The sequence below is a fragment of the Thrips palmi genome, unplaced genomic scaffold (assembly GCF_012932325.1).
Source record: "Thrips palmi isolate BJ-2018 unplaced genomic scaffold, TpBJ-2018v1 HiC_scaffold_3, whole genome shotgun sequence".
NCBI classification, from domain to species: domain Eukaryota; kingdom Metazoa; phylum Arthropoda; class Insecta; order Thysanoptera; family Thripidae; genus Thrips; species Thrips palmi.
Window position 1 is genome coordinate 11,079,539 of NW_023144630.1, and position 26,928 is coordinate 11,106,466.

Below are 26,928 nucleotides of genomic sequence, written 5' to 3' on the forward strand. Positions count from 1 at the left end.
TTTTTTACGACAAATATGGTCATGAAATTTCAGGTGAAAAAAAACGTGGTATTCAGAAAACGATCCCAATGTTCGATGACCGTTTAGCATTCCTCGCCGAAATATTTACAAGTTAATATCACAGTTTGACGTAAGTACATCCGTTATCGGACAAAACAACTTAAGTCCATTCGTTTTCGGACATAAGAACTTAAGTCCAGTCGTTTTCTGACAAAAGAGCACAAGTCCACACCAGTTTTCTGGTCCTAACGACTCAAGCCCATGTGGACTTAGGTGGTTTTGTCAAAAGGGGGGCTTGAGTTGTTATGTCCGAAACGTCACGCTGGACTTGGGTTCTTTTGTCAGAAAACATGTGGACTTACGTGCTTTTGTCAGAAAACGGATGGACTTGAGCTGTTTTGTCAGGAAACGAGTGGACTTGAGTTGTTTTGTCAGAAAACGAAAGGACTTAAGTCGTTTGGTTCAACGCTATATCTTCCGAACTAATTATCTTAGAATCGTGGGTCTTTCACCATTCTATGTGAAGTCTCGCCAGCAATCTGAGAAAACGAAAAAAACGTTTTGACCAAAATGTGGACTTAAGTCCCTTTGTCCGAAAACCAGTGATTTGTATCGCATCTCTTTTATGGTCCAAATACTCTAAAATTTGTTACAATGTTGTTTATCAGGTCTTCGTGGATATCGCAATCAAGTACCCTGCAGGAACCTCGGGCTGCCGTCCCACCATGTTAAAGTGGGAGGGCTACGCCTACAAGTGCGGCAGTGAAGAACACGGGACAAAGCACTGCACGCCGTGGCTGCGCAACCAAGCCCACTTTATCGCGCGCACCCACGGCCCGCTGCCATCGGACTCCTGCTCCCGGAGGGACTTCTCTCCGAGGATGCTGGCACGCTACTATGAAACCTTGGACGCTGAAGGCGGAGACATGGCTAAGTTTGTAAAGGATTGCGAGGACTCGGAGGAGAATAAGCGCAAAGATTCTGAGGTCAACGGGCCCAACCGGCCCCACGGGCCTATTGAGCCTAACGGGCCCAGTGGGTCAAACGGGCTCAGCGGGCCAAACGGGCCCAGCGGGCCCAGCGGGCCAAACGGGCCCAGCGGGCCCAGCGGGCCAAACGGGCCCAGCGGGCCAAACGGGCCCAGCTGGCCTCACTGGCCCACCTGGCCCAAAATGCCCACTGGTCCCAGTGGGCCCAGCTTCCCTCCAAAAAGCGGATTCACGTCGGAAGGGGGCGCTGCAGCCCGCCCCCCCGGATACCAAGGTAAGAATTACGCCCCTCTCTTGAAAACACGATTTGTAGTAGCACGGTGAAAGTGCCGCCTAATAAATCAAGGGAGTGCCATGGTTTGATTTTCAAGGGGGTGGATTTTCAATTTCAATGGATTTTCAATGGATTTTCAATGGGTGGATTTTCAAAACTGTCCAAATCGACTTTGCTCTACAGAAATCGACACCCCTACGGAAGACTGGGCTACCTTCGCGCGGCCGGGGAAGACTGGGCCAGCTTCGCGCGGCCGGGAAAGACTGAGCTAGCTTTGCGTGGCCGGGGAAGACTGGGCCAACTCTCGACGCCCGGGGAGGACTGGACTATCTTTGAGCGGCCGAGGAAGACTGGGCTACCTTTGCGCCGCCGGGGAGGACTGGGCTAACTCTCCGCGCCCGGGGACGACTGGGCTAACTTCGCGTGGCCGGGGAAGACTGGGCCAACTGCAAAAGCGGCGTTCTGAGATAAGCTCGTTTGAAACTTATACGCTCTCTCACAATTCAGGGCGCTACACTTTGCTCAATATTTTGTGATATTCTGATAGTGTGGCACCTCCCGAGTAGATCAGTGTTAATTGCATCTCACTGGGAGCTCCTAAACGGTTTTTAAGCAAGAGTTATGACAAATTACAACTGGCTGTTTTTTTTCTTTTGCAACTAAAGACTTTTAAAGACAACCACGATAATGTAGGACAGTTACAAACACTGAATATTGTAATACCCTTTCTCTTGGTGGGAGAAAGAGGCTCTCCTGCCTGCAGAACTGTGTCAATTCATGATGGACGCCTCAAGAAATGGTGTTCAAACCATGGGCACTTGCAACACATATGTAAAAAAAGTTTTGTGGAAGCAAACTAGAAATTGTTTTGAAATGTACTAAAAATTTTGGTTAGTCACGACCTTTTATCTAACAGGCCTGAGAGGGCATGGCCCTTTCCAATTGCTGAACAACATCCGTTTCACAAACTGCAAAGTGAGCTCGCACTGCCAAGCTGTCGTTTTTTATTTCCTGAACGTAAATGTGGGAGAGTGAATAGGACAATAGAAAAGTTCAAAAATATGTATTTATTTCCTCACAGAAACAGGTACATGAAAATAAAGTAGCCTCGTTGTGAATTCTTACAAAAGTAGGAATGGTGAGAAGCATTTATAGTAAAGCTTAAAGCACAACAAAAGGAAATATCAGAACCTTACTTGTTACTTGTTCCTTGTTAGATTAAATAACCAGTCAAACATTTCTTTTAATTTCTATTAATATTAAAGTTCTAAATTTAAATGTTATCCATTTAGTATTAAATAAAGTAATCAGTCAAACATTTTCATTAAACTAGATCAAGACTAGTAATTGTCCCCATAATCTAAAGAAAATAAAATTAGTAGAGCACAACAACTAAAACAAAGTATTCAGTCAAACGTTTCTCTGAACATTTTCATTAAACAAGATCAAGACTAGTAATTTTCCCCATAATCTAAAGAAATAAAATTAGTAGAGTGCACTAATTAAAACAAAGTATTCAGTCAAACGTTTCTCTCAAAGTAATCAAAATAAAGACGCCACAGAAAGTAGGTGGAGTTAAAAATAGAAAAAACACAAAGTTGAACAAAGTTAAAAATCTAGCTTGATTCTTTAAAACACAATAAACGGACTTAGTGGAACAAGACCGTATTACAATTAGAATAAAATTTGTTGAACAACTATAAAACATAGGTACATTTAGCCATGCATTTTTCAAACCATAAACTATCATCATTCATCATCATCCTCATCACCATCATCACCATTGTCACCCACATCATCAGCATCATCATCATCTTCCCCATCTTCATCTTCACTTCCTTCTTCATTGTCTTTTCTATTGTTGAGTTCTTCAATGACGTGAATAGGATCATCATCATCTATTCCATCTTCATCCACTTGCAAATCTCTTGGGTCATCATCCCCATCAACAGGTTCCACTGAATTTATAACATCGTTGTAAAATTGATGATATTTTGAAGGAATGGCAAGGGATGAGCATAGCTGTTTTAAGTGCTTTATTGTAAGCTGCTTGAGTGGTATCATCCCTGGATAAGCTAATGGTGGTTTGTAAGTCTTGCAATTCACAGGGTGGCCTCTCCTCTGGGCTGTATCCATAGTAAACGTCTCACCATCAAAGTCGTATTTTATCAAGAGGACACTGGGTTATCTTTTCGAGCCTGCACGACTCTGACTTTGGTCCAGTTGATTTTCCTCTTGTCTGTAGAATACATCCAGTTTTGCTTTGGAACTATCTCATGGAAATCAAAGACCAAATTCCTCTTCAGCAATTTCACCTTGTAGGGTGGATCTGTTTCCTTAGCTTTCTCGATTACTTTAATCCAGTCATCGAGACAGAAAATGTCACTTTCTCTTGAAACTGTCTCAATGCGACCATGAACTGAGTCGCCTTCATTCTGGGTGTGGCCACTTTCCAAATAGCAATGGTGTATGTTAATACCAAACTGCACAGCAGCAAGCAGGAACATTGCAAACACAAATCTGTTCTTGTTTTGGGCAAAACAATTGTCTGAAAAACTTCTTATCTCAGTCTTGCCAGATGCAGCGCATTGTGAAAAATAATCAAAAAGTGCACTAGCCATTTCATTTGCTCCTCTCTTAGCCATTCCGGAATGCCACAAATAACACAGAGCGTCATGTTCAACAGCATCAAACACAGTAAAACTAGGGGTACGCGCCGTTTAGTCTGGGCGCGTAGTGTGGCTGAGCGATGCGAATTGACATAGTTTGTGCACTTTGGACTTTGCTTGAGTAGACGAAATGTGCGATGATGGGATCATATTGAGTAAACTTTAGACCAGGGGCACAAATGGAAGTGATTTTCGTTATCAGAACACCAAAAACTGCTGGGATAAAAGTAAAACTCAATATCAAAATTTTGGTCCAAAATTGGTCAAAATTCTGTTAAAAGTGAGTCTGGGAAAAGTTTGGAGGTCATTTTTGAGTTCAGCACACCAAAATCTGCAGGAAACCACACTACAAGATCAAATGTGTGCTTAGTACACAGCTATGGGAGCGTACTTGCAAGCACACAGCTACAGGTGTATGCTTGGCAAGTACACATCTATAGGTGTATGCTTGGCCAAGCACACTTTAATCCCACCCATTTAAAGGCACACTCCTACAGCTGTGTGCTTGGCCAAGCATACATCTATAGATGTGTGCTTGGCTAAGCATACGTCTATAGATGTGTGCTTGTCCAAGCATACACCTATAGATGTGTACTTGCCAAGCATACACCTATAGATGTGTGCTTGCAAGTACGCTCCCACAGCTGTGTACTAAGCACACATTTTGATCTTGTAGTGCATATAAAACTCGACTTGAAAATTTTGGTCCAAAATGACCTAATTTGGGATGAAAATATAAGTCTGAAGTCGAAATGGGAGTGATTTTCGTTATCAGCTCACCAAAAAACTGCTGGGATCTACGTTAAATTCGATTTAAAAATTTTGGTCCAAAATTGGTCCAAATTCGGGTAAGTGTGAGTCTGAGAAAATTTTGAAAGTCATTTTTAAGTTCAGCACATCAAAAACTGCAGGAAACAATGTAAACCTTGACTAGAAATTTTTGGTCCAAAATGACCTAATATGGGATGAAATTATAGGTCTGGTGTTAAAAGTTTGGGTCAGGGGACAATTTAGATGTCAATATTGAGGTCAGCGCACTGAAAACTACAGCAAAACACACAAATCTCAAATTGGAAAGTTTGGCCCAAAATTGCGTAGCCCTAGATGAAAATGTAGGATTGGCATTGAAATAAATGTAGTTTTTGTGACTAGTACACTGAAAACTACATACAATACTTTAGACTCAATTTCTTTCTGTATGTTGTTCCTTTGTCTTCATGAAGCACCCTCTGTCGTCACCAATTCCCTGATGCCACACCAATGCGAATCTCTCAGTCGAGTAACATTCAATTGCCAGCATTGAATCGCTTAATTGGCTACTTGTATGCTTGGGTCACTATTCGATATATTTTTTAGCAGATGATACCTTTAGTACTTTAAAACGTACCTAGAACAATATAAAACACTTAAAGGTGTCAGCTAGCTTTTACTCGAGAGTCCAGAAACCAAGGCTGTATCCTAACAATAATGGGGGCTGGCTGCCGGGGCGGGCTGGTGAGTGAATGGGTGAAGCTCAGCCTGCGCGACGCATCGACAACTCCTCCTCCGGGTACAGCGCGAGCGGCACCGGCCAACAATGCCCTACCCCCTCTCGCACAGTCCCTCCCCGGTACAGCGCAAAGAGCAGCAACAATGCCTCACGGCTCGGCACGGCCCAGCGCGCTCGGGGCACGGCGCGGCGGTGCATGCCACAGCTCGGCTCGCACCAACACTGTCCAGCTCGCTTAGGTCTATGTATTTTATTGGGCTATCTATTTCACTTCATACACAATTATGAATAATCCCGAACTACTACCTAGAAGAAAACCAAACGAGTATCATCTGCTTTCATTAACGTTCGTTGAATGAGATTTTTTCCTAACTAATGAATTCACAATTTTATGAGTAATATTTAAGAAACATTTTGCCATTCTTTCATTGTGAACCAGTGAATAAAACAATATTGATTGGAACATGTTATCACAGTTAATGTTAAGAGAGTCGCAGTTTAGGGTAGGCTGATCTGAACCAGTTAACGGGGACCAATTATTGTCAAATCCAGTGATTCGTCACATAGAGTCCAATGCCAAGGCTACCCAAAACTTAATGAACCGACATAATTTCTCTTACTAATGTAAACAATACTGAGTAGTACCAGTTATATTAACTTCGGTGAAGTTAAAAGAATCGTCTCATTAAATTGAATCACTAATTCACTCACCGCTCAAAACCTGAGTCGTCTCTTTGAACCCAATATCAATTCAAACTCTATTAGGATTAAATATACACAAGCATACATTCATTCTATTAATAAACACATGTTAGTACTTTTGCACTCTTGTCAGCTTGCAGTTTCGAAATTTAATTGGCTGAGCGATAGCGAAGCCCTTGCCGTGTTTGGGCGTGCTGAAAAGTGACTGGTCGTGCGTCTGTCTGTCTGTCTGTCTGTCTGTGAGTCTGTTTGTACTCACCAACGATTCTCAGCAACTACAGTGGCTTTAGTTTCAAGATTTCGTATTTAACGTCGCCTTAGTACCCCCCAACACGAGTTTGTTTCAAATCGTTGTTTAGTATCGCTTGAAATATTCAAAACATATTTTTGAATCAGGTTATTAGCATGGTTAGGTTGGCAGCACTCACCAATTTCTCATACCTGCGGCAGCGGCTCTCAAATACGGGACAGAAGCAAATAAGCAAATAAAACAAAATAACGAGCAGAAGGGTTTGGAAATGAGATCAGCCATAGTTTTTCAACATTCTAGAATGAATAAAACCCTTTTGGAGTATCAACACAGCGAAATATGGAGAATGGAAGTGCAAATGATTTACGTCTTTCGTTCCCCTCGCCCCCCTCCCCCGTTAGAGGGGAATCTTCTTCAGGTCAGTGCACTTTGACAGAGCATTGTAAAAAGAATGTTTTTATTTTCACCTTTTGTATTGTGGGCATCTACATATTTCATTTTCTATAGTGTCATCCTCTTTTTTTAAATTTTCATACTAGAGGAAATAAGGGAAATGCATAAATAACTTGTGTTGAAATTAGCAGGCATACTTAGTTTGGGCTCGAGAAATACATTCTGTTAGCGGTAATGTCCGAAGTGCCGGCAAACCTAAGATTACCGCGGTAATGTTAGGTTTACCGTGTTCGTTCCCGGAAATGTCGAATTATTATTATTCCACCTAACATTGCCTAGGAAAACTAAGATTGCCGAAATGGCCAACGGCAATCTTAGGGTGCCCAAAAGACTGTTAGCGGTAATGTCCGAAGTGCCGGCAAACCTAAGATTACCGCGGTAATGTTAGGTTTACCGTGTTCGTTCCCGGAAATGTCGAATTATTATTATTCCACCTAACATTGCCTAGGAAAATATGGGTCAAACTGAGATTGCCGAAATGGCCAACGGCAATCTTAGGATGACGGAAAGACATTGCCTGAAAAAAAAGTAATAAAACAGGGAGGGAGGTTACATCATTTATTGGAGCATGAGGACGAACCGTGACACTTTGAGTTACATTTTAGTCCCTTTGTGCGGCACGTGCATTTGCCGTGCTTGCAGCCTGTCCTACAGTTGCATCGGATGAACCCTTGGCCACCGGACAGGCTGGCCGCATTAGCCAATGCCCTCAAGGAAACTGTTTTAGAAGGGACGTCTTGCACATTGAGAAACCGCTCTTTTGATAGCTGGAAGCTGTTCCTAGTGAACAGTTGTTCACACTTTCCCTTTGAGTTCCCGATTCTGTACAGCCCCTTGTCAGTGACCTCACAAACGACACCGACGACGTTGCGCTGGTCCCCTTTAGCACGGTCCGGGCTAGGAATTGGTACAGTGACAGTGTCCCCAACGTTTACTGTAGGGAACTTTACGGCTGTCCTCCGGAGCATTTTATCAGCCTGTACCAAAAGATTTTTCCTTGCCGATCCCTGGTTGGTAACAATGTTGGTGGCCCGTTGACAAAGGCAGCACTCCTGGTCTACTCCACATGTGCTATGCATGGGGCGGTCACATGTTATGCATATCTCATGTAGGAGACATGATTTACCGCATGACACACAGCGCCTTGACTGAACTCCTGATGGCCCTGGACGTTCATCGAATCCCCTGAAAGAGGGAGCAGACATGGGTGTCGGGGGAGTAGGACCGGGTAATGAAATCTGGACTGCGGGACGCCTAGTTGTTGGAGTCTGGACCACGGGACGCTTAGAAGTCGGAGGAGTCGGAGTTTGGACCACGGGACGCCTAGAAGTCGGAGGAGTCGGAGTTTGGACCACGGGACGCCTACAAGTCGGAGGAGTCGGAGTTTGGACCACGGGACGCTTGGAAGTCCGAGTCTGGACCACGGGAGTCTGGAGGATGGGACGCCTGGTGGTCAGTCGACCGCATGGACTGTCCCCCGCGACTGGTGGCGGACTCCCACTGCCACGTAGAGTTGTTTGACTGCTAGTCAAGGTACTGCCAGCTGTTGCTTGACTGCCAGGTGGTGAAGTTTGACTGCCAGGTGGTGAAGTTTGACTGCCAGGTGGTGAAGTTTGACTGCCAGGTGGTGAAGTTTGACTGCCAGGTGGAGTGGTCTGTGTGCTACGGAAAATGGTCATACTTTTAGATAATTGTTTGTTGAATTTTAAGTTCAGATTTAGTAGATTTATGTACCTGTCTTGTCCATCCACCCGAATCGAGCGAAGGAACGCCTCCAAGCCCTCCTCATCTGCGAGGTCTTCAACCAAATTGTCAGGAAGAGTAGAAGACAAGCCTAGCCTCATTGGTCTGCCAAAAACTGCTTCATAAGGCGAGCGGCCAATCCCTCGGTGTAGCGCGGCATTTTTTTGACTTGCCACGAACTTCAGACCTTCTGACCATTTGTTAGTTTTGTTAGAGATCATCCAGGCAGTCAAGCAGTCCTGGACATCCTGATTGGCTCGCTCCACTGAACCTTGGCTCTGTGAGTGTCTCGGCCTTCCTGCAATGAACATAGTTCAGAGTAGTACTTCATCAATATTAACATGCCGTCACAAGTGCACAAAATAGTACCCACCATGCACGATTTTCATGGCTGGGTATAGAACCTTCAGATTTTCAATTATGTAGTTGCAGAATTCTCGCCCGTTGTCTGACTGAAGGACACTGGGAGCTCCGAAAACCAACATAATTTCAAGGAGGTTCGATGCTACCTCATGCATGGTTTTAGTTTTTAGGGGCCTCAAATGGATGAATTTAGTGAGATGATCCTGCGCATTCATTATCCACTTGTATTCCCCATCCGCGTTAGATTGAAAGTCTATTAGATCTACTTGCATGCGGTCGTTTAGTTCATGGAATACAAGTGGTTTGACAGTGAGGCCCCTCTTCTTCAACTTCTTCTTCCCCAGGCACGTCGGACACAGAGTCAGGAAGATTCATGATGGTTCACCATGAGCCCTGGCCACTTTCGCTTTATAATCTCTCCATTGAGTTGGATTACGTGTTCTTTTCCTACCAGAACCTTTTTCCCTGGACCTTGGTGTTTCTTGCACAACCATACGAGTTTCAATATTACTCTCTTCATTGATTGTCTCTTCCACATTAGTTGCTGTTTCATTCATGTTCTCACCAACACCATTTGCATTAATATTATTGAGCAGCTGATTGGAATTAACTGTTTCGGAACTATTGAGAATCTCATCAATCTCATAAAGCCTTCATTGAACAGCGCATCACCATTATTATCTTCATCATTTGCACTATTTTGCCCATGGATGAGAGAAGAGCCTGCAAATGATTATAATAATATAATACTTACAGTAATTTAGATATAATTTTTTAAAAAGTTGTAAACTACCGGTTAATTACCAGGTTCTGGTGAAGGTGGTGGAACAAACTCAGGAGAATTATTCAAACAAGTACGTTCTAAGCTCAATCCTTCATGTCGAAGGTACCAAAATTAAAGTTCATTCCTAAACAAAAAATATAAATTAAGAAACAAGTTAAAAGAAGTTAGAAGAATTTTATTTTGTTTGTAAAGAAACCTACCCCTTAAATTGAAGTTTTCATCATCTGAACCAGCATTGCTTTGCTTGGATCTTGCTGATGAATCTGCAAATAAACATTTTTCAAGTTAGATTGTACAATCAACACAACTATAAAATACTGTATTTCCCATATTAACCTAAAATGATAGTAATACTGCTGAGAAGTGGATCTACTGAAGATAGTTGTGTCAAAGTTCTTTCCTCTCCTGGATTATCATCGGGCTGCTGAACAAAATCAAAGTCTGAAACTAAAAACACTTACTTTAAGTAAACAATTTTTGAAAGTAATGCCATGGAATTTAAAAGAATAATCTTACTAAATACAGTACCTTGACAAGAAGTTAGAGGTAGAGGCACAGCAGTTAGTTCAATTGGTTCAGAAGTAGACCAAAAACCTGGTTGCATAGGTATAGGAATTGACTCAGTTGATGAGTTCGGAAGGTCTGATCCAGAAGTGAGAGTAGTGGTCTCATTTGCTGTGAAAATAAAACGCTTTGTGTGAATGACTGCTACACAACAGGCAAGAGAAGAGTCTTAAACTCAAATGTCTCTTGTCTCCCTTGCATACCTAGACAAGAAATTGGTTGCGTAGGTTGAGGTGAAGTAGTCACCGGTGCTTCAATGGGCTCAGCTACAAGAGTTGGCTGGATCGGAACAATAACTGAAGGAATTGATACAGTTAGATGGACTGGTTCAATCAAAGCAAAAGCGATTTTGTCAGCTGTAAAAAGAAAACATTGAACTAACACTATGTATGACTCGGAACACAACAAAGAGGAGGGGGTCTCACCTTGACAAGAAGTTGGTTTAGTAGGTTGAAGTAAAGTAGTCACTGGTGCTTTAATGGGCTCAGCTGAAGGAGTTGGCTGGGTCGGTACAGTGGCTGAAGGCATTGATTCAGTCAATTGAATCGGAAGGACTGGTCCAGAAGTGAGATTGGTATCGTCTGCTGAAAAAAGAAAAGGTTGCATATCTTCTGGTGTGCCTTGTCAAGCAACAATAAGAGCTTCATCAAATATTTGAAGTTCAAGGAATTAAGGATGACTTGAAGTAGCAAATAAACAAAAATATTTTGTTATTGGTGTCACTGACTGTAACACAAACTGCAGCGACACTGACCTCAAACTTAGCTTGTGTGAAATGGAAAACGCCACGGCAGTTGTGATACACACTGTTCACCAAGATATTAAATATTTTTTGTCCAATTGCAAGTTCAAATCATGAATGATTCCTTGAACTTAAAACTTTTGATGCAGCTGCTATCATTGCTGAAAAAATCACACCTCAAGGTTTCAATTCTAGCATCAGTGTCAAGGGCACTTCTAAGATGAATAATGAAAGCATTTTTAATTTATTTATTTTGAGAGGTGGATAAAAAAGGACAAGGCAAGTGCCACCTCCTTTTATTAATAAAAAGAAGCTTTTCAATTTAAAAATAATAACTGAAGGAACTGAATGATAAATAAAGTGGAGAGGAATGCCTAAACTTCCACAAAATATCTTACAGACTGGAGTGCTTGAGTGTTTAAGTTAAAACAGATGCAAGAATTTTTCGGAGCAAAGACAAGGAATAATGTTATTAACTGAATACTTTGCATGAGAGGTTTGTCTAGAAAATAACTGACTCTGAGTAATATTGAAATTATACTGAGAATAAAAATTGTGACGGGGACCAAGTTTAAAGCGAGTAGTTTTGTGTAGCTTGTGGTACAAGCAAAATATTAGCTTTTATGATGGAACACGCCTGGAATATAAACTTGAATACATGCACATTTGAAAGTTCAGGTCGATTCACATCAATAAACAACCTATGGAAACACTTTCAGTTCGATGAATAATGAGACTTGCTTCACAATCGTTATTCAGTTATTGCTTCTGTAGATTTTTCTATGACTAAAAGACTACCCGTTTTGGGAAAGAGTTGTCTTTGAACTCTATTTTGGCCCTTATCATTCTTCTGAACAGACTTATCACATATGTTGTTAAACCACAGTGGTACTCGTGAATCTGCAACAATCATTCATGACATATGACAAGCAAATCACAAAAATACAATAAATGAAAGTATGGTCCAGTAAACGTAATGTCAACGTTTTTCCAAGCATTACAACGCAAAACATACCCATACATAAATGGATGTAAGAAACGTGACACAATGAGTGCAATCTGCTGAGCTTGTTTAAGTTTAATTAAAGTAAATAAACAAAGACAATTGATAGATGTCATTTGAAGAATGGTTCGAAAGTAAAAAAAAATGATACTAATGGATTTTCTCACAAGGTTTCATTCGAACAGCAAGAGCAAAAGAAAACAGAGTATAGGACGCATGAACGTTTTAGAGGTTAAAAATACGTAACCCTTGCACGGCTGCCTTCGGGTGCCTTCGGGCTCTGACTTACTCTTTGGTTTGGAAGCTGGAGATATCTTCGCCAAATTGACAAGCCTTTTCGACCGTGCTCCATTATTCCCAAATCCAGGCATCTTGACGAAGACGGCATACCCCAATCTAACGAAACGATGTCTCTGGTCTCCGACCGGTGCAAGTCCGTCGACGACGCCCCCCCGCCTCCGCAGTAGGTAGCCCAGTCTTCCGCCTCCCATTTCAGATAGTCCATTCTTCCACGAACGCGAGGGCTGAGTGTGAGGTTATGTTCAGTTTTTAAATGCAATTTACGGACGCCAGAATTGAGATTAAAAAAATCTGATGGCACCAAACGATTGAGGATGAAATGCTGCTTCCGAAATTGCACATAACTCAGTTTTGCCCAAAATGTCACTTGGCCCAGTCTTCCCCGGCAACGCGAAGTTAGCCCAGTCGTCCCCTGGCGCGGGGAGTTAGCCCAGTCCTCCCTGGCCGCGCAAAGGTAGCCTAGTCTTCCTCGGCCGCCCAAAGATAGTCCAGTCCTCCCCAGGCGCCGAGAGTTGGCCCAGTCTTCCCCGGCCACGCAAAGCTAGCTCAGTCTTCCCCGGCCGCGCGAAGCTGGCCCAGTCTTCCCCGGCCGCGCGAAGGTAGCCCAGTCTTCCGTGGAGGTGTCGAAATGGATTTGTCTCAACAAGACAAACTAAAAATGTCATCACACGTCACAAGATTGGATGAAAAATGAAACAGTTGTTCACATTTAAAACTTTTAAATTCGAATGAAACAACATTTTAGTACTTTTGAATTACAGCAACGTTTTTATTTTTTATCCAATCTCAAGACATGCGTTCACACTTTTTGTTTGTCTTTCTGAGACGAATCAATTTCTGTGAAGCAAAGTCGATTTAAAGCACAAGTCCGGTTTTTTTTTAGCAGATGATACCTTTACTTAAAAACATACCTAAAACTACAACTACAAGATACATAAAGGTGTCAGCTAGCTTTTACTCGAGAGTCCAAAAACCAAGTACATATCCTAACAATATAATAGGGGCTGGCTGCCGGGGCGGGATGGTGCGGCTGTCTGTGGCTGGCTGCGGCGCAGCCTGCGCGGAATTCGCGACAATGGAACCCCACTCGCGCGCGACGGCCTGCGAGCAACATTGACAATCCCTCCCCGCTACAGCCCAGGGGCACCGGGTGCTCGCAATCCAACGGACACGGCGCGGCGGTGCAGGCGCAGGCCAAGGCACAAAGGGCTCAGTTTTTAAATAATATCTTTGGAATGAGCCCATACTACCCCGTAGAAGAAAACCAAACGAGTATCATCTGCTTTCATTAACGTTCGTTGAATGAGATTTTTTAGATATACTTGGTCTTTTTCCAGACAATCGTCTGGAATCGTCGCTGCGCGGCCAGACAATTGTCGGGAATAGGGAAAAAACGGCCCATTTGCCAGACACCCAGGTAAAAATGGGTTGTATAAAGATTTTATGTAATTTTAAAAAATCTTATAAAAATTGTATGAAATTTTATATATACTGTTAAGTTACGTCAGTGGCGGTGGTTTGGAAAGGGATAAGGAAAGAGTCCGGTTGATAGATAGCGTTCTGTATTGACAGTAAGTGACCAAGGTACAGAATGGGTGTCGGCGGTCTGGCGCCGGGCTCTTTTATAACAGGACAAGAGTAACAAGAAGAAGAACATATGGTTGAGAGTGGGGGTAAAGGGTTGAGGGAATACCTGATGGCTCGCAGGCCAGGGTAGTAACTGGTACCGGGAGGGAATGACTAGGTTTAGAGGGCAGTGATATTTGAACAATATGGTGGCCATCATATGTGTGAATATGTTTATGTCGTATCACTACAATACTTATACACGTGGTTACAGACACGTCTATAAAGATGTATAAAGCATTACAAGTTTTTATAAGGCGAGTTTTATACAGTCTAAAGAAAGACTTAAGACTTAATAAAAGTATCTATATAAGACTCTATACAGAAGGTGCCTTGGTCACAAATATATACATTTCCAGTATGATTTATTCGACCTTATACAACCCTCTGTATAAAAATTTATTAATTTTTAATAACTGTTTATAAAAACCACCGTGTAGTTTTATAAACATTTATATGTTTGACCTTATTCAAGTTTATAAAACTGGATACAAATCCGTATAAAATTATATAAATTCCTATAATAGCCTTTATAAAATATATTTTTACCTGGGCAACTGTCTGGAAACGGGTGGTTTCCAGACAATTGTCTGGACGGGAAGGTCCGCTTCTAGGCAATTCGGTTGGTTTGCGACTGAAAGGTACGCTTCCGCAGTCAATTATCTGGATCACAAACCCTAGCCTTGCCTTCAGCACCGAGCGGCGATACTCCGCGCCTCAAATTCTTTGAATGCTGCTCTTCGGATGGTCTCTTGCGCGCGGAGTATCGGCTGCGTCGCAAATTTCTGGACTGGTAGCACTAAACTCCCGTCTTTCTTGACCGATAAAGCAGCCGTGCGGCTACGAAATCAGTTAAGAGTGCGGAACCGGAACGAAATTTAAGACACATTATGAATTATACAAGGTAGGTGTACGCCAGACCCTGTCTTGTCGTAACAGGCTTCGCGATGCTGCGCCAGTTACGACAATCCACGCCTGGCGTTTACACCTACCTTGGCCTGCGGCGCTGGCCTGCCTTCGGCAGGCGTCTTTACTAGGCGGCGACGACTACATATCGACGTGATCACAAGTCGAAACAGCATTCGGTTTCTAGTTCTATGCTGGGGGGCTCCGCCCCCCAGACCCCCCTATCACATGTGTAGTCAGAGGGATCACTGCTCAAGCAGCATGTTTCCAAAACGCTGGGTGAAAATTTTGATGAATATCGTCCTAAACGGCAGTTCCTTCTGGTCTGGGTTCAAAATGGGCCTCATTTTCGTTATCAGGGCCCCCGGAAACATACGATATGATAAAAAGCTCATGACAAAAATTTTGATCGAAAACTACTCTAACGGGATTCGAACCTGGGTCAGGGGGTGGAAATGGATTGTATTTTCGTCATCAGCACCCTCGAAAACATATAAAACGATGTAAAACTTGGCTTTAAAAGTTCAGTTACAACAAAGTTGTACTTTTTCTGCCGTTTTTTTTAGTGTTTTTTGGTTGGTATGACTGAACTGATTGAGATAGAAAGCTGAATTTTGGCGTGTGGCGAGCAAAGAACATACCCAGTGACCCTGCAAAATCTCAGCCAGATTGGCCAAGCCGTTCAGAAGGAGTAGTATGGACACACACGCAGACAGACAGGCAGACAGACAGAAAAAGTTTTTCATCCCCACTGGAGCAACGGGCAAAGAAATCAAAATTTAGTTCAGTGCCAAGTCACCTACGCGTCCAATCAGAAAACACAAAACTGGCATTCCACCTCACGGCCCCTTGTAGAGTTTGCGTTCCGTTGGAGCAGGGTCGACCGGGCTCCGCAAGATGGCACGATGAGCGTAGGGCGAGGGGGAAACGACTTCGGTTATCCGGCGTACAGCAAATTGGTAATACGTAATCCGGATAACTAGAAATTTCTTAGTTATCTGGTGGTGATCCGGGGAAATTCTGAGGTAATGCGGGGTTATCTGGTGAAATCAAATGGTAGTCCTGGAAATTTTTTGATTTAAGCCGGAGGTTATCCAACGCTGCAGTGGCCCACAGACCTGAAATCTGGCTCCGGAACAGTGCGTCTTACGGGGGTGGCTCCGGGCTTGATCGAAAGGGGTTGTCAAAATGAGTCGACTTTTCAAGTTGCAACCGTCGACACCTGGAAGGTCATTTTGACCACGGCCTAAGTGTCAAAATTAAACAAGGTTGTGCGCGAGGGATGGAAAACGACGCAAGGGGGTGGGTGTGACTGCTGCAGCTTTGGGGACGTTTACACAACTCTTTGGAACGTCTACGTACAGGATGTCAAGTTTCTAGCTCAATTCTAACAAGACTTTTGCGCGAGGGACAAAGTGGGGAGCTAATTTTGATGTCCAGTGTATATCTACAATTGGTTTCAAGGTTTTTGAGCTTCTGGAGAGAACAAGCTGTCGACACCTTCATGTGTCACATTATGTATATAATGTCACATTCTGACATGGTAGTTCATAGGTGTCACCTGCCATAAAGGAAGCGGAAATATCTGTTTTTCAGAAGACTGATTGTGGACAAACCAATGATTGAAATGACCCCAAAATTGAAAGGCATGGACTTCAGACGTACCACTTCGAAATTTTACGACCCTGAAAGTAACAAAATTACAAGGTGTCGAAACGCAGGAGGGGGTGATACCCTGGTCCAAACTTGGATCAATTTTAGACCTTCCGCAATTTCTAAACAGTTTTTGAACTTTTTGAGCTGCAGCTGTGGGCGATGGCGCCATTTATAGGTAAAAAGACACCCTGAAGCCCCATCGAAAAAAAATCGGGAATTGCGCCTTTTGAAAGGGCAAAATGCTTATTTTTCAAAAAGTGTTCCATGGCTGGTAGTCTCACCCTACTGTTTTGCAGAACTAGCGTTGCACAATGCAGCTACAAAATCGGTCGAGAAAGACGCTGCCCTAAAAGAACATGGCCTACATTAAGGAAGCCCTCTTTTTTCAAAAAGTTCGAATTTTTTGGAGTGCCGTTCAGATTCTGAAAGAAAACGTCAAATCATGAATTTTGTTACACATATGAGCCGAAATGGACCATTCTTACATCTACCACAACGAGCCTGAACATTTCATAATTGAAAGGAATACCCAAAAGCACTAAAATTGATGCTATTTCGCGAGGTTTGGTTTTATTTTCGATTGCTAAACGGCGTTTTGTTCTGAAAGTTCTGCTGAGCAATATAAGTGACAATACGATCCGTTGTACGGCCAACCTTCCGCAACCTTCCAGGGGCACCAAAACAGATTTTAAGTAAAATTTCAAAGATTATTCGGACATTTGAGCATGTTTTCGTCATCCTATCGGGTTTCTTGAGGCACCAGGCGCCGGATCAAATGCCCTCGAAAAATATCCCGCGAACACCGATCGTATCGTTTGCACTTCACCTTTTTTGAACTCCTGTTCAGGTGTCGTTATCCAGGTCACTGGTGACACGTGGTGCGTGGCCAGTGACGCCGGACGCGACAAGCTCCAGAGCGGTCTTGATTGGGTTTGCGGACCAGGAGGGGTGGACTGCGGCCCCATCCAGCCGGGCGCCTCCTGTTTCCACCCGGACACGCTGGAGGCGCATGCGTCCTACGCCTTCAACAAATACTTCCAGTCGCACGGCCGAGCCGATGGCACTTGCCACTTTGGTGGGGCAGCCATGGTCGTGACACACGCCCCACGTAAGTACTTTATCAAGCTTTTTTGCTGTCCAATGTCGAGGCCGGTCGAAGCCTATTCTGCCTGTAACCAGAAAGTTTGCCTGATGTCTGTATGCTCGAGAATTCAAAAGCAAATTAAACATAAGAACTAAAATTTTGGGTGTAACTTTTTCCCAGCTGAAATTTTCACCTGGAAATTCATTTAGATTTTTCCACTGTGGAAAGAAGAATCCAGAGAGATCTGAAATCCAGCTGGGATTTGGGTCGTGAAATTGACATCCATTCGGACCCCTGACCAGTATCTTATCCAAGTTTAGATAGTTTTGAAACAAAATTTCTAAGTTAAGTTTTGACATAGTTTCCTAATGTTTTGGCCCCTTTATGATGAACAAGACTTCCATTTGGACCCCTGACCAAAACTCAATGCGATTTTGGACAGATTCGGACCAAAATTTCGAAGCTGAGTTTAGCACAGTTTTCTCATGTTTTTGGCCTCCTGTTCATGAAAGTGACAGCCCTTTGGACCCCTGACCAATATAAAATACAGTTTTGGACTGTTTTGGACCAAAGTTTCCAAGAAGACTACAGACACAGGGTTAAGTGCCTTCTTTAACAGGGTGATTATGTGAGGTTAGAATAGGTTGCTTCAAGAAAGTCACCCTGGCCGAACCACAATCAAAAAGCGCTTATCGCTTAACAGTTGGCCCAAAATGCCAGTACATAATTATTGAACAGCCCCTAAGAGTTGTTCTTAACCGTTCAACCAACCATAGCGCCATAGGCCTCAGAAGATGTCACGGGCGCGCAGCAGCGTAACCTCGCCAATCCCCTAATGTTGTAGTCCAACATACAGTTGCCTTGTGGTTTAGGAGACATCAGGCGAAGTGTGCTTCTTGGAGACCTGTTCAGGTCTACTTCTCGTTTGGTTATTAACATGTTGAATTCTGTCCCGATTCGCAGATATTTGTTCCGGCGGGCCGGAAACTCCTTTGCCGCCACAGGTCACTGGTGACACGTGGTGCGTGGCCAGTGACGCCGGACGCGACAAGCTCCAGAGCGGTCTTGATTGGGTTTGCGGACCAGGAGGGGTGGACTGCGGCCCCATCCAGCCAGGCGCCTCCTGTTTCCACCCGGACACGCTGGAGGCGCATGCGTCTTACGCCTTCAACAAATACTACCTGGACCACGGCCGAGCCGAAGGCACTTGCAGCTTTGATGGTGCAGCCAAGGTCGTGACACACGCCCCACGTAAGTACTTTATCAAGCTTTTTTGCTGTCCAATGTCAAGCCTATTCTGTCTCTAACCAGAAAGTTTGCCTGATGTCTATATGCACGAGAATTCGAAAACAAGTTGAACATGAGAACTAAAATTTTGGGTGTCACTTTTTCCCAGCTAAAATTTCAACTTGGAAATTTATTTAGATTTTTCCACTGTGGAAAGAAGAATCTAGAGAGATCTGAAATCTCTCTAGGATTCTATCTGAAATAGCATAAAATTGCCCACAAAATGACCCTTGGGTTTCAATATTGGACAAGAAAAAATGTGATTTGTTTCCATCTGAAATTGAAGATGGCCGTTTTGATAGTTTTCCTTCCCTAAAATTAAAACCCAAGGGTCATTTTGTGGGCAAATTTTAAGCTTTTTCAGATGCATTTTACCGATTGGAAAAAAAATAAAAACTTTGGCAGAAATCGTGCGCGCAGTGACACCATGTAATTTTGCAGATCGTTTTTGCATTAATCGTAAGTCACCCTAATTAAGGGCTAAACGGAAATATTTTTTTTGAAAATGTTGTAAAAAGTTCGTACTTTAACATGGTGCCTGCCGTTTGTCTCTAGCATTTATACCTGTCCTTTTATTGAGGTCTGAACAGGAGGTTCGAAAATCATCAAAATACGTTCTAAAGAACCTACTGCCCCCTTAATTTCCAGACAGCAGCCTGATATGGAATTTTAAGCATGGGTGCGTGCGTGCTTTTGTAGTTTCTTTGAGCAGGGAAAATTGTAGGGTGTTCAGAAAAGTATTGGTAGTGCAAAGTGCACTTTACCAATGAAAATCAACCATCGCCAATTTGGAATTAAAATGTCCAAGTTATAATTGACATGGTTTTCTTACGTTTTTATCACGCTGATCAAGAAAAAGACATCCATTTGCTGAGACCAATATTGAATTGGACAGTTTCGGACTACAATTTAAAAGTAGAGTTTAAAGTATTTTCCTAATGTTTTTTGCCTCCCGAACATAAAAGAGACAACTTTTTTGACACCTGAACAACGTTAAATGCAATTTTGGACAGTTTTCAACCGAAATTTCAAAGTACAGTTTACATATATTTTCCTAATGTTTGCGTGCTGGTCATGAAATTGACATCCATTCGGACCCCTGACCAGTATTTTATGCAAGTTAAGATAGTTTTGAAACAAAATTTCAAAGTAATGTTTTGACATAGTTTTCTTATGTTTTTGCCCCCTTCATCATGAACAAGACTTCCATTTGAAACACTGACCAATACTTAATGCGATTTTAGACAGATTCGGACCAAAATTTCGAAGCTGAGTTTAGCACAGTTTTCTCATGTTTTTGGCCTCCTGTTCATGAAAGTGACAGCCCTTTGGACCCCTGACCAACATTAATTACAGTTTGGGGCCAAAGTTTCGAAGAACACTACAGACACAGGGTTAAGTGCCTTCTTTAACAGGGTGATTGCCTTAAGAAAGTTACCCAGGCCGAACCACGATCGTAGAGCGCTTATCGCCAAACAGTTGGCTCATAAAGCCAGTATAAAATTGATTTAGGAAGCGGAAGAAGGGGATTATTCAATTTTGACCATTTTCCAGGTGAAACAAAAAACTGTTAGCAGGGAGTCTAACACAAGTTAAATGAATGTTGCAGATGATTTTAATTTCAAAAAGCATAAGTGGAATTTTGGGGGGAAAATCAAAAGTGTAAATTCACTCCGTAAAAGGGTTTCTGCCACTTATCACTTCCCGTTGAAATGGAAAACCGAGTCAGCTCACCTTGCCTTTCCTAAACACAGAGGAATTTGGAGACAAGCCAAGTGAAACAATAATCTGCATAAAGTGTATGTTACTCTGGTGTATTTTTTGGACTAAGCTCTTCTTTCCAAATTAAAATTGAAAAGTTTGGGTGGGTTAAAATGAGTTCATTCGTTTTACACCAGATTCATAAAAATACAAGTTGAGTTATATCCTTTTGCCAATCTGTCAAACGGACTCATGTGGGCTTCGGTTGAGTTATCTCCATTTTCCGATGAAAGTTAGACCGTAAAAGGGGTTAAGTTTAGTCATACCCTTTTTCCATGTGGATTTTCTCATAAACTGCTAGGAATTGAGTCAAATAATTTGGTGTATGATGTAAACCATTCTAAGGCACAATAATAAAATAGAAAACTCAATTTGGGGATAAGTCAAGTTATTCCCTTCTTCCGCTTCCTGGATCAATTATTGAACAGCCCCTAAGAGTTGTTCTTGACCGTTCAATTAACCATAGTGCCACAGGCCTCAGAAGATGTCACGGGCGCGCAGCAGCGTAACCTCGCCAACCCCGTTATGAGACTTGTAGTCCAACGTACACCTACCTTTAGGTTAAGGAGACATCAGGCGAAGTGTGCTTCTTGGAGACCTGTTCAGGTGTACTTTTCGTTTGGTTTATTAACATGTTGAATTCTGTCCCGTTTCGCAGATATTTGTTCCGGCGGGCCGGAAACTCCTTTGCCGCCACAGGTCTCTGGTGACACGTGGTGCGTGGCCAGTGACGCCGGACGCGACAAGCTCCAGAGCGGTCTTGATTGGGTTTGCGGACCAGGAGGGGTGGACTGCGGCCCCATCCAGCCAGGCGCCTCCTGTTTCCACCCGGACACGCTGGAGGCGCATGCGTCCTACGCCTTCAACAAATACTTCCAGTCGCACGGCCGAGCCGATGGCACTTGCAGCTTTAATGGTGCAGCCAAGGTCGTGACACACGCCCCACGTAAGTACTTTATCAAGCTTTTTTGCTGTCCAATGTCGAGGCCTATTCTGTTTGTAACCAGAAAGTTTGCCTGATGTCTGTATGCATCGAAAACAAATAGAACATGAGAACTAAAAATTTGGGTGTCACTTTTTCCCAGCTAAAATTGCCGCCTGGAAATTTATCTAGATTTTTCCGCTGCGGAAAGAAGAATCCAGAGGGATCTGAATTCCCTCTGGGATTCTATCTGAAATAGCATTTAATTGCCCACAAAATGACCCTTGGGTTTCAATATTGGACGAGAAAAAATGTGATTTGTTTCCATCTGAAATTGAAGATGGCCGTTTCGATGGTTTTTCCTTCTCCAATATAAAAACCCAAGGGTCATTTTGTGGGCAAATTTCATGCTTTTTCAGATGCATTTTACCGATTGGAAAAAAATTAAAAACTTTGGCAGAAATCGTGCGCGCAGTGACACCATGTAATTTTGCAGAACGTTTTTGCATTAATCGTAAGTCACCCTAATTAAGGGCTAAACGGATTTTTTTTCGAAAATGTTGTTAAAAATTCGGACTTTAACATGGTGCCTGCCGTTTGTCTCTAGCATTTATACCTGTCTTTTCGTTGAGGTCTGAACAGGAGGTTCGTAAATCATCAAAATACGTTCTAAAGAACCTACTGCCCCCTTAATTTCCAGACAGCAGCCTGGTATGGAATTTTAAGCATGGGTGCGTGCGTGCTTTTGTAGTTTCTTTGAGCAGGGAAAATTGTAGGGTGTTCAGAAAAGTATTGGTAGTGCAAAGTGCACTTTACCAATGAAAATCAACCATCGCCAATTTGGAATTAAAATGTCCAAGTTATAATTGACATGGTTTTCTTACGTTTTTATCACCCTGATCAAGAAAAAGACATCCATTAGGACCCTTGACCAATGTTGTATTGGACAGTTTTGGACTACAATTTAAAAGTAGAGTTTAAAGTATTTTCCTAATGTTTTTTGCCTCCCGAACATAAAAGAGACAACTTTTTTTGACACCTGACCAATGTTAAATGCAATTTTGGATCCAGGAAGCGGAAGAAGGGGGTAACTCAATTTTGACCATTTTCCAGGTGAAACAAAAAACTGTTCGCAGGGAGTCTAAAATGAGACAAATGAATGTTGCAGATGATTATAATTTCAAAAAGCATAAGTGAAATTTTGGGGGGGAAAATCAAAAGTGTAAATTCACTCCGTAAAAGGGTTTCTGCCACTTATCACTTCCCGTTGAAATGAAAAACAGAGTCAGCTCACCTTACATTTCCTAAACACAGAGGAATTTGGAGACAAGCCAAGTGAAACAATAATCTGCATAAAGTGTATGTTACTCTGGTGTATTTTTTGGACTTAGCTCTTCTTTCCAAATTAAAATTGAAAAGTTTGGGTGGGTTAAAATGAGTTCATTCGTTTTACACCAGATTCATAAAAATACAAGCTGAGTTATATCCTTTTGCCAATCTGTCAAACGGACTCATGTGGGCTTCGGTTGAGTTATCTCCATTTTCCGATGAAAGTTAGACCGTAAAAGGGGTTAAGTTTAGTCATACCCTTTTTCCATGTGGATTTTCTCATAAACTGCTAGGAATTGAGTCAAATAATTTGGTGTATGATGTAAACCATTCTAAGGCACAATAATAAAATAGAAAGCTCAATTTGGGGATAAGTCAAGTTATTCCCTTCTTCCGCTTCCTGGATCAATTATTGAACAGCCCCTAAGAGTTGTTCTTGACCGTTCAATTTTAACCATAGTGCCACAGGCCTCAGAAGATGTCACGGGCGCGCAGCAGCGTAACCTCGCCAACCCCGTTATGAGACTTGTAGTCCAACGTACACCTACCTTTAGGTTAAGGAGACATCAGGCGAAGTGTGCGTCTTGGAGACCTGTTCAGGTGTACTTTTCGTTTGGTTTATTAACATGTTGAATTCTGTCCCGTTTCGCAGATATTTGTTCCGGCGGGCCGGAAACTCCTTTGCCGCCACAGGTCTCTGGTGACACGTGGTGCGTGGCCAGTGACGCCGGACGCGACAAGCTCCAGAGCGGTCTTGATTGGGTTTGCGGACCAGGAGGGGTGGACTGCGGCCCCCATCCAGCCAGGCGCCTCCTGTTTCCACCCGGACACGCTGGAGGCGCATGCGTCTTACGCCTTCAACAAATACTACCTGGACCACGGCCGAGCCGAAGGCACTTGCAGCTTTAATGGTGCAGCCAAGGTCGTGACACACGCCCCACGTAAGTACTTTATCAAGCTTTTTTGCTGTCCAATGTCAAGCCTATTCTGTCTCTAACCAGAAAGTTTGCCTGATGTCTGAATGCACGAGAATGAGAAAACAAATTGAACATGAGACCTAAAAATTTGGGTGTCACTTTTTCCCAGCTAAAATTGCCACCTGGAAATTTATCTAGATTTTTCCGCTGCGGAAAGAAGAATCTGAAATCCCTCTGGGATTCTATCTGAAATAGCATTTAATTGCCTACAAAATGACCCTTGGGTTTCAATATTGGACGAGAAAAAATGTGATTTGTTTCAATCTGAAATTGAAGATGGCCGTTTCGATGGTTTCCCTTCCCCAATATAAAAACCCAAGGGTAATTTTGTGGGCAAATTTCATGCTTTTTCAGATGCATTTTACCGATTGGAAAAAAATTAAAAACTTTGGCAGAAATCGTGCGCGCAGTGACACCATGTAATTTTGCAGAACGTTTTTGCATTAATCGTAAGTCACCCTAATTAAGGGCTAAACGGATTTTTTTTCGAAAATGTTGTTAAAAATTCGGACTTTAACATGGTGCCTGCCGTTGTCTCTAGCATTTATACCTGTCTTTTCGTTGAGGTCTGAACAGGAGGTTCGTAAATCATCAAAATACGTTCTAAAGAACCTACTGCCCCCTTAATTTCCAGACAGCAGCCTGGTATGGAATTTTAAGCATGGGTGCGTGCGTGCTTTTGTAGTTTCTTTGAGCAGGGAAAATTGTAGGGTGTTCAGAAAAGTATTGGTAGTGCAAAGTGCACTTTACCAATGAAAATCAACCATCGCCAATTTGGAATTAAAATGTCCAAGTTATAATTGACATGGTTTTCTTACGTTTTTATCACCCTGATCAAGAAAAAGACATCCATTAGGACCCTTGACCAATGTTGTATTGGACAGTTTTGGACTACAATTTAAAAGTAGAGTTTAAAGTATTTTCCTAATGTTTTTTGCCTCCCGAACATAAAAGAGACAACTTTTTTGACACCTGACCAATGTTAAATGCAATTTTGGATCCAGGAAGCGGAAGAAGGGGGTAACTCAATTTTGACCATTTTCCAGGTGAAACAAAAAACTGTTCGCAGGGAGTCTAAAATGAGACAAATGAATGTTGCAGATGATTATAATTTCAAAAAGCATAAGTGAAATTTTGGGGGGAAAATCAAAAGTGTAAATTCACTCCGTAAAAGGGTTTCTGCCACTTATCACTTCCCGTTGAAATGAAAAACAGAGTCAGCTCACCTTACATTTCCTAAACACAGAGGAATTTGGAGACAAGCCAAGTGAAACAATAATCTGCATAAAGTGTATGTTACTCTGGTGTATTTTTTGGACTTAGCTCTTCTTTCCAAATTAAAATTGAAAAGTTTGGGTGGGTTAAAATGAGTTCATTCGTTTTACACCAGATTCATAAAAATACAAGTTGAGTTATATCCTTTTGCCAATCTGTCAAACGGACTCATGTGGGCTTCGGTTGAGTTATCTCCATTTTCCGATGAAAGTTAGACCGTAAAAGGGGTTAAGTTTAGTCATACCCTTTTTCCATGTGGATTTTCTCATAAACTGCTAGGAATTGAGTCAAATAATTTGGTGTATGATGTAAACCATTCTAAGGCACAATAATAAAATAGAAAACTCAATTTGGGGATAAGTCAAGTTATTCCCTTCTTCCGCTTCCTGGATCAATTATTGAACAGCCCCTAAGAGTTCAATTAACCATAGTGCCAAAGGCCTCAGAAGATGTCACGGGCGCGCAGCAGCGTAACCTCGCCAACCCCGATATGAGACTTGTAGTCCAACGTACACCTACCTTTAGGTTAAGGAGACATCAGGCGAAGTGTGCTTCTTGGAGACCTGTTCAGGTGTACTTTTCGTTTGGTTTATTAACATGTTGAATTCTGTCCCGTTTCGCAGATATTTGTTCCGGCGGGCCGGAAACTCCTTTGCCGCCACAGGTCTCTGGTGACACGTGGTGCGTGGCCAGTGACGCCGGACGCGACAAGCTCCAGAGCGGTCTTGATTGGGCTTGCGGACCAGGAGGGGTGGACTGCGGCCCCATCCAGCCAAGGCGCCTCCTGTTTCCACCCGGACACGCTGGAGGCGCATGCGTCTTACGCCTTCAACAAATACTACCTGGACCACGGCCGAGCCGAAGGCACTTGCAGCTTTAATGGTGCAGCCAAGGTCGTGACACACGCCCCACGTAAGTACTTTATCAAGCTTTTTTGCTGTCCAATGTCGAGGCCGGTCGAAGCCTATTCTGTTTGTAACCAGAAAGTTCGCCTGATGTCGGTATGTACGAGAATTCGAAAACAAATTATACATGAGAACTGAGATGTTGGGTGTCACTTTTCCCAGCTTAAAATTCCACCTGGAAATTCATTTAGATTTTTCCACTGTGGAAAGAAGAATCCAGAGGGATCTGAAATCCAGCTGGGATTTGGAACCTTTTTCCAGATGGAATTTTATGAATTCCATTGTCGATTTCCGATTCCCAGTATGGATTTACACTCGTGGAAATGGAAATCGCCCGAACACTGAATCTGGTGATTTATACAGACAAATGAGGCTTCCAAAAAAATATACACCCCTCCTCAAGACTGAGTAAGCGACATGCAACCGGCAACCACAGCGAGAACGGCCCGACCGATTTTCTTCGTTTCAGCACCAATCGATTCGTTTTTGGCCCGTCCCGTTTATTTTTTGTAAAAAAATGACGGAGGGACGGGCATATTATGATCCCTGCTGTGCGCCCGTCCGTCCGTCCGAGGACTTCCCGTGGTCCGATCTTGACCAAATTAGGTATGCAGCCTTCTTGGGTGACCCTAAGAACCGCCCGGTGGCAGCAAATCCGATCCGAGCACCGGGGGCGCTGCTGCAGGTGCATCATGGTCTACATAGGGTCGAGGAGGATCTCGGCAACGGATGCAGCTAGGAGGGCATGTAGGGGTATTTTTGGAATTGGGACGACGAGAACAAACCAATGGTGCCAGTTTCGAGTGAATCGGAGAAGTTCGGACCCGGGTTCAAATCCTAGCGGGGTGTTTTTGATCATTGTTTTTATTCGAGTT

General features: G+C 43.0%; 1 protein-coding gene across 2 annotated transcripts in view; it reads left to right on the plus strand.

Moving 5' to 3' along the window:
* The first annotated feature begins 643 nt into the window (after positions 1–643).
* LOC117647936 overlaps positions 644–26,928 on the plus strand; it is a 33,929-nt gene continuing 7,644 nt past the window's right edge. The window contains exons 1-4 of one of the 2 annotated variants that reach the window (XM_034389928.1): positions 644–1,263; positions 17,361–17,621; positions 18,561–18,848; positions 21,304–21,591. In XM_034389928.1, the coding sequence (XP_034245819.1) occupies positions 726–1,263; positions 17,361–17,621; positions 18,561–18,848; positions 21,304–21,591 (1,375 nt within the window). In that variant the 5' untranslated portion in view covers positions 644–725. Of the gene's footprint in view, positions 1,264–16,657; positions 16,689–17,360; positions 17,622–18,560; positions 18,849–21,303; positions 21,592–26,928 lie in introns of those variants that run through there. The other variant, XM_034389929.1, reaches the window with a different exon arrangement.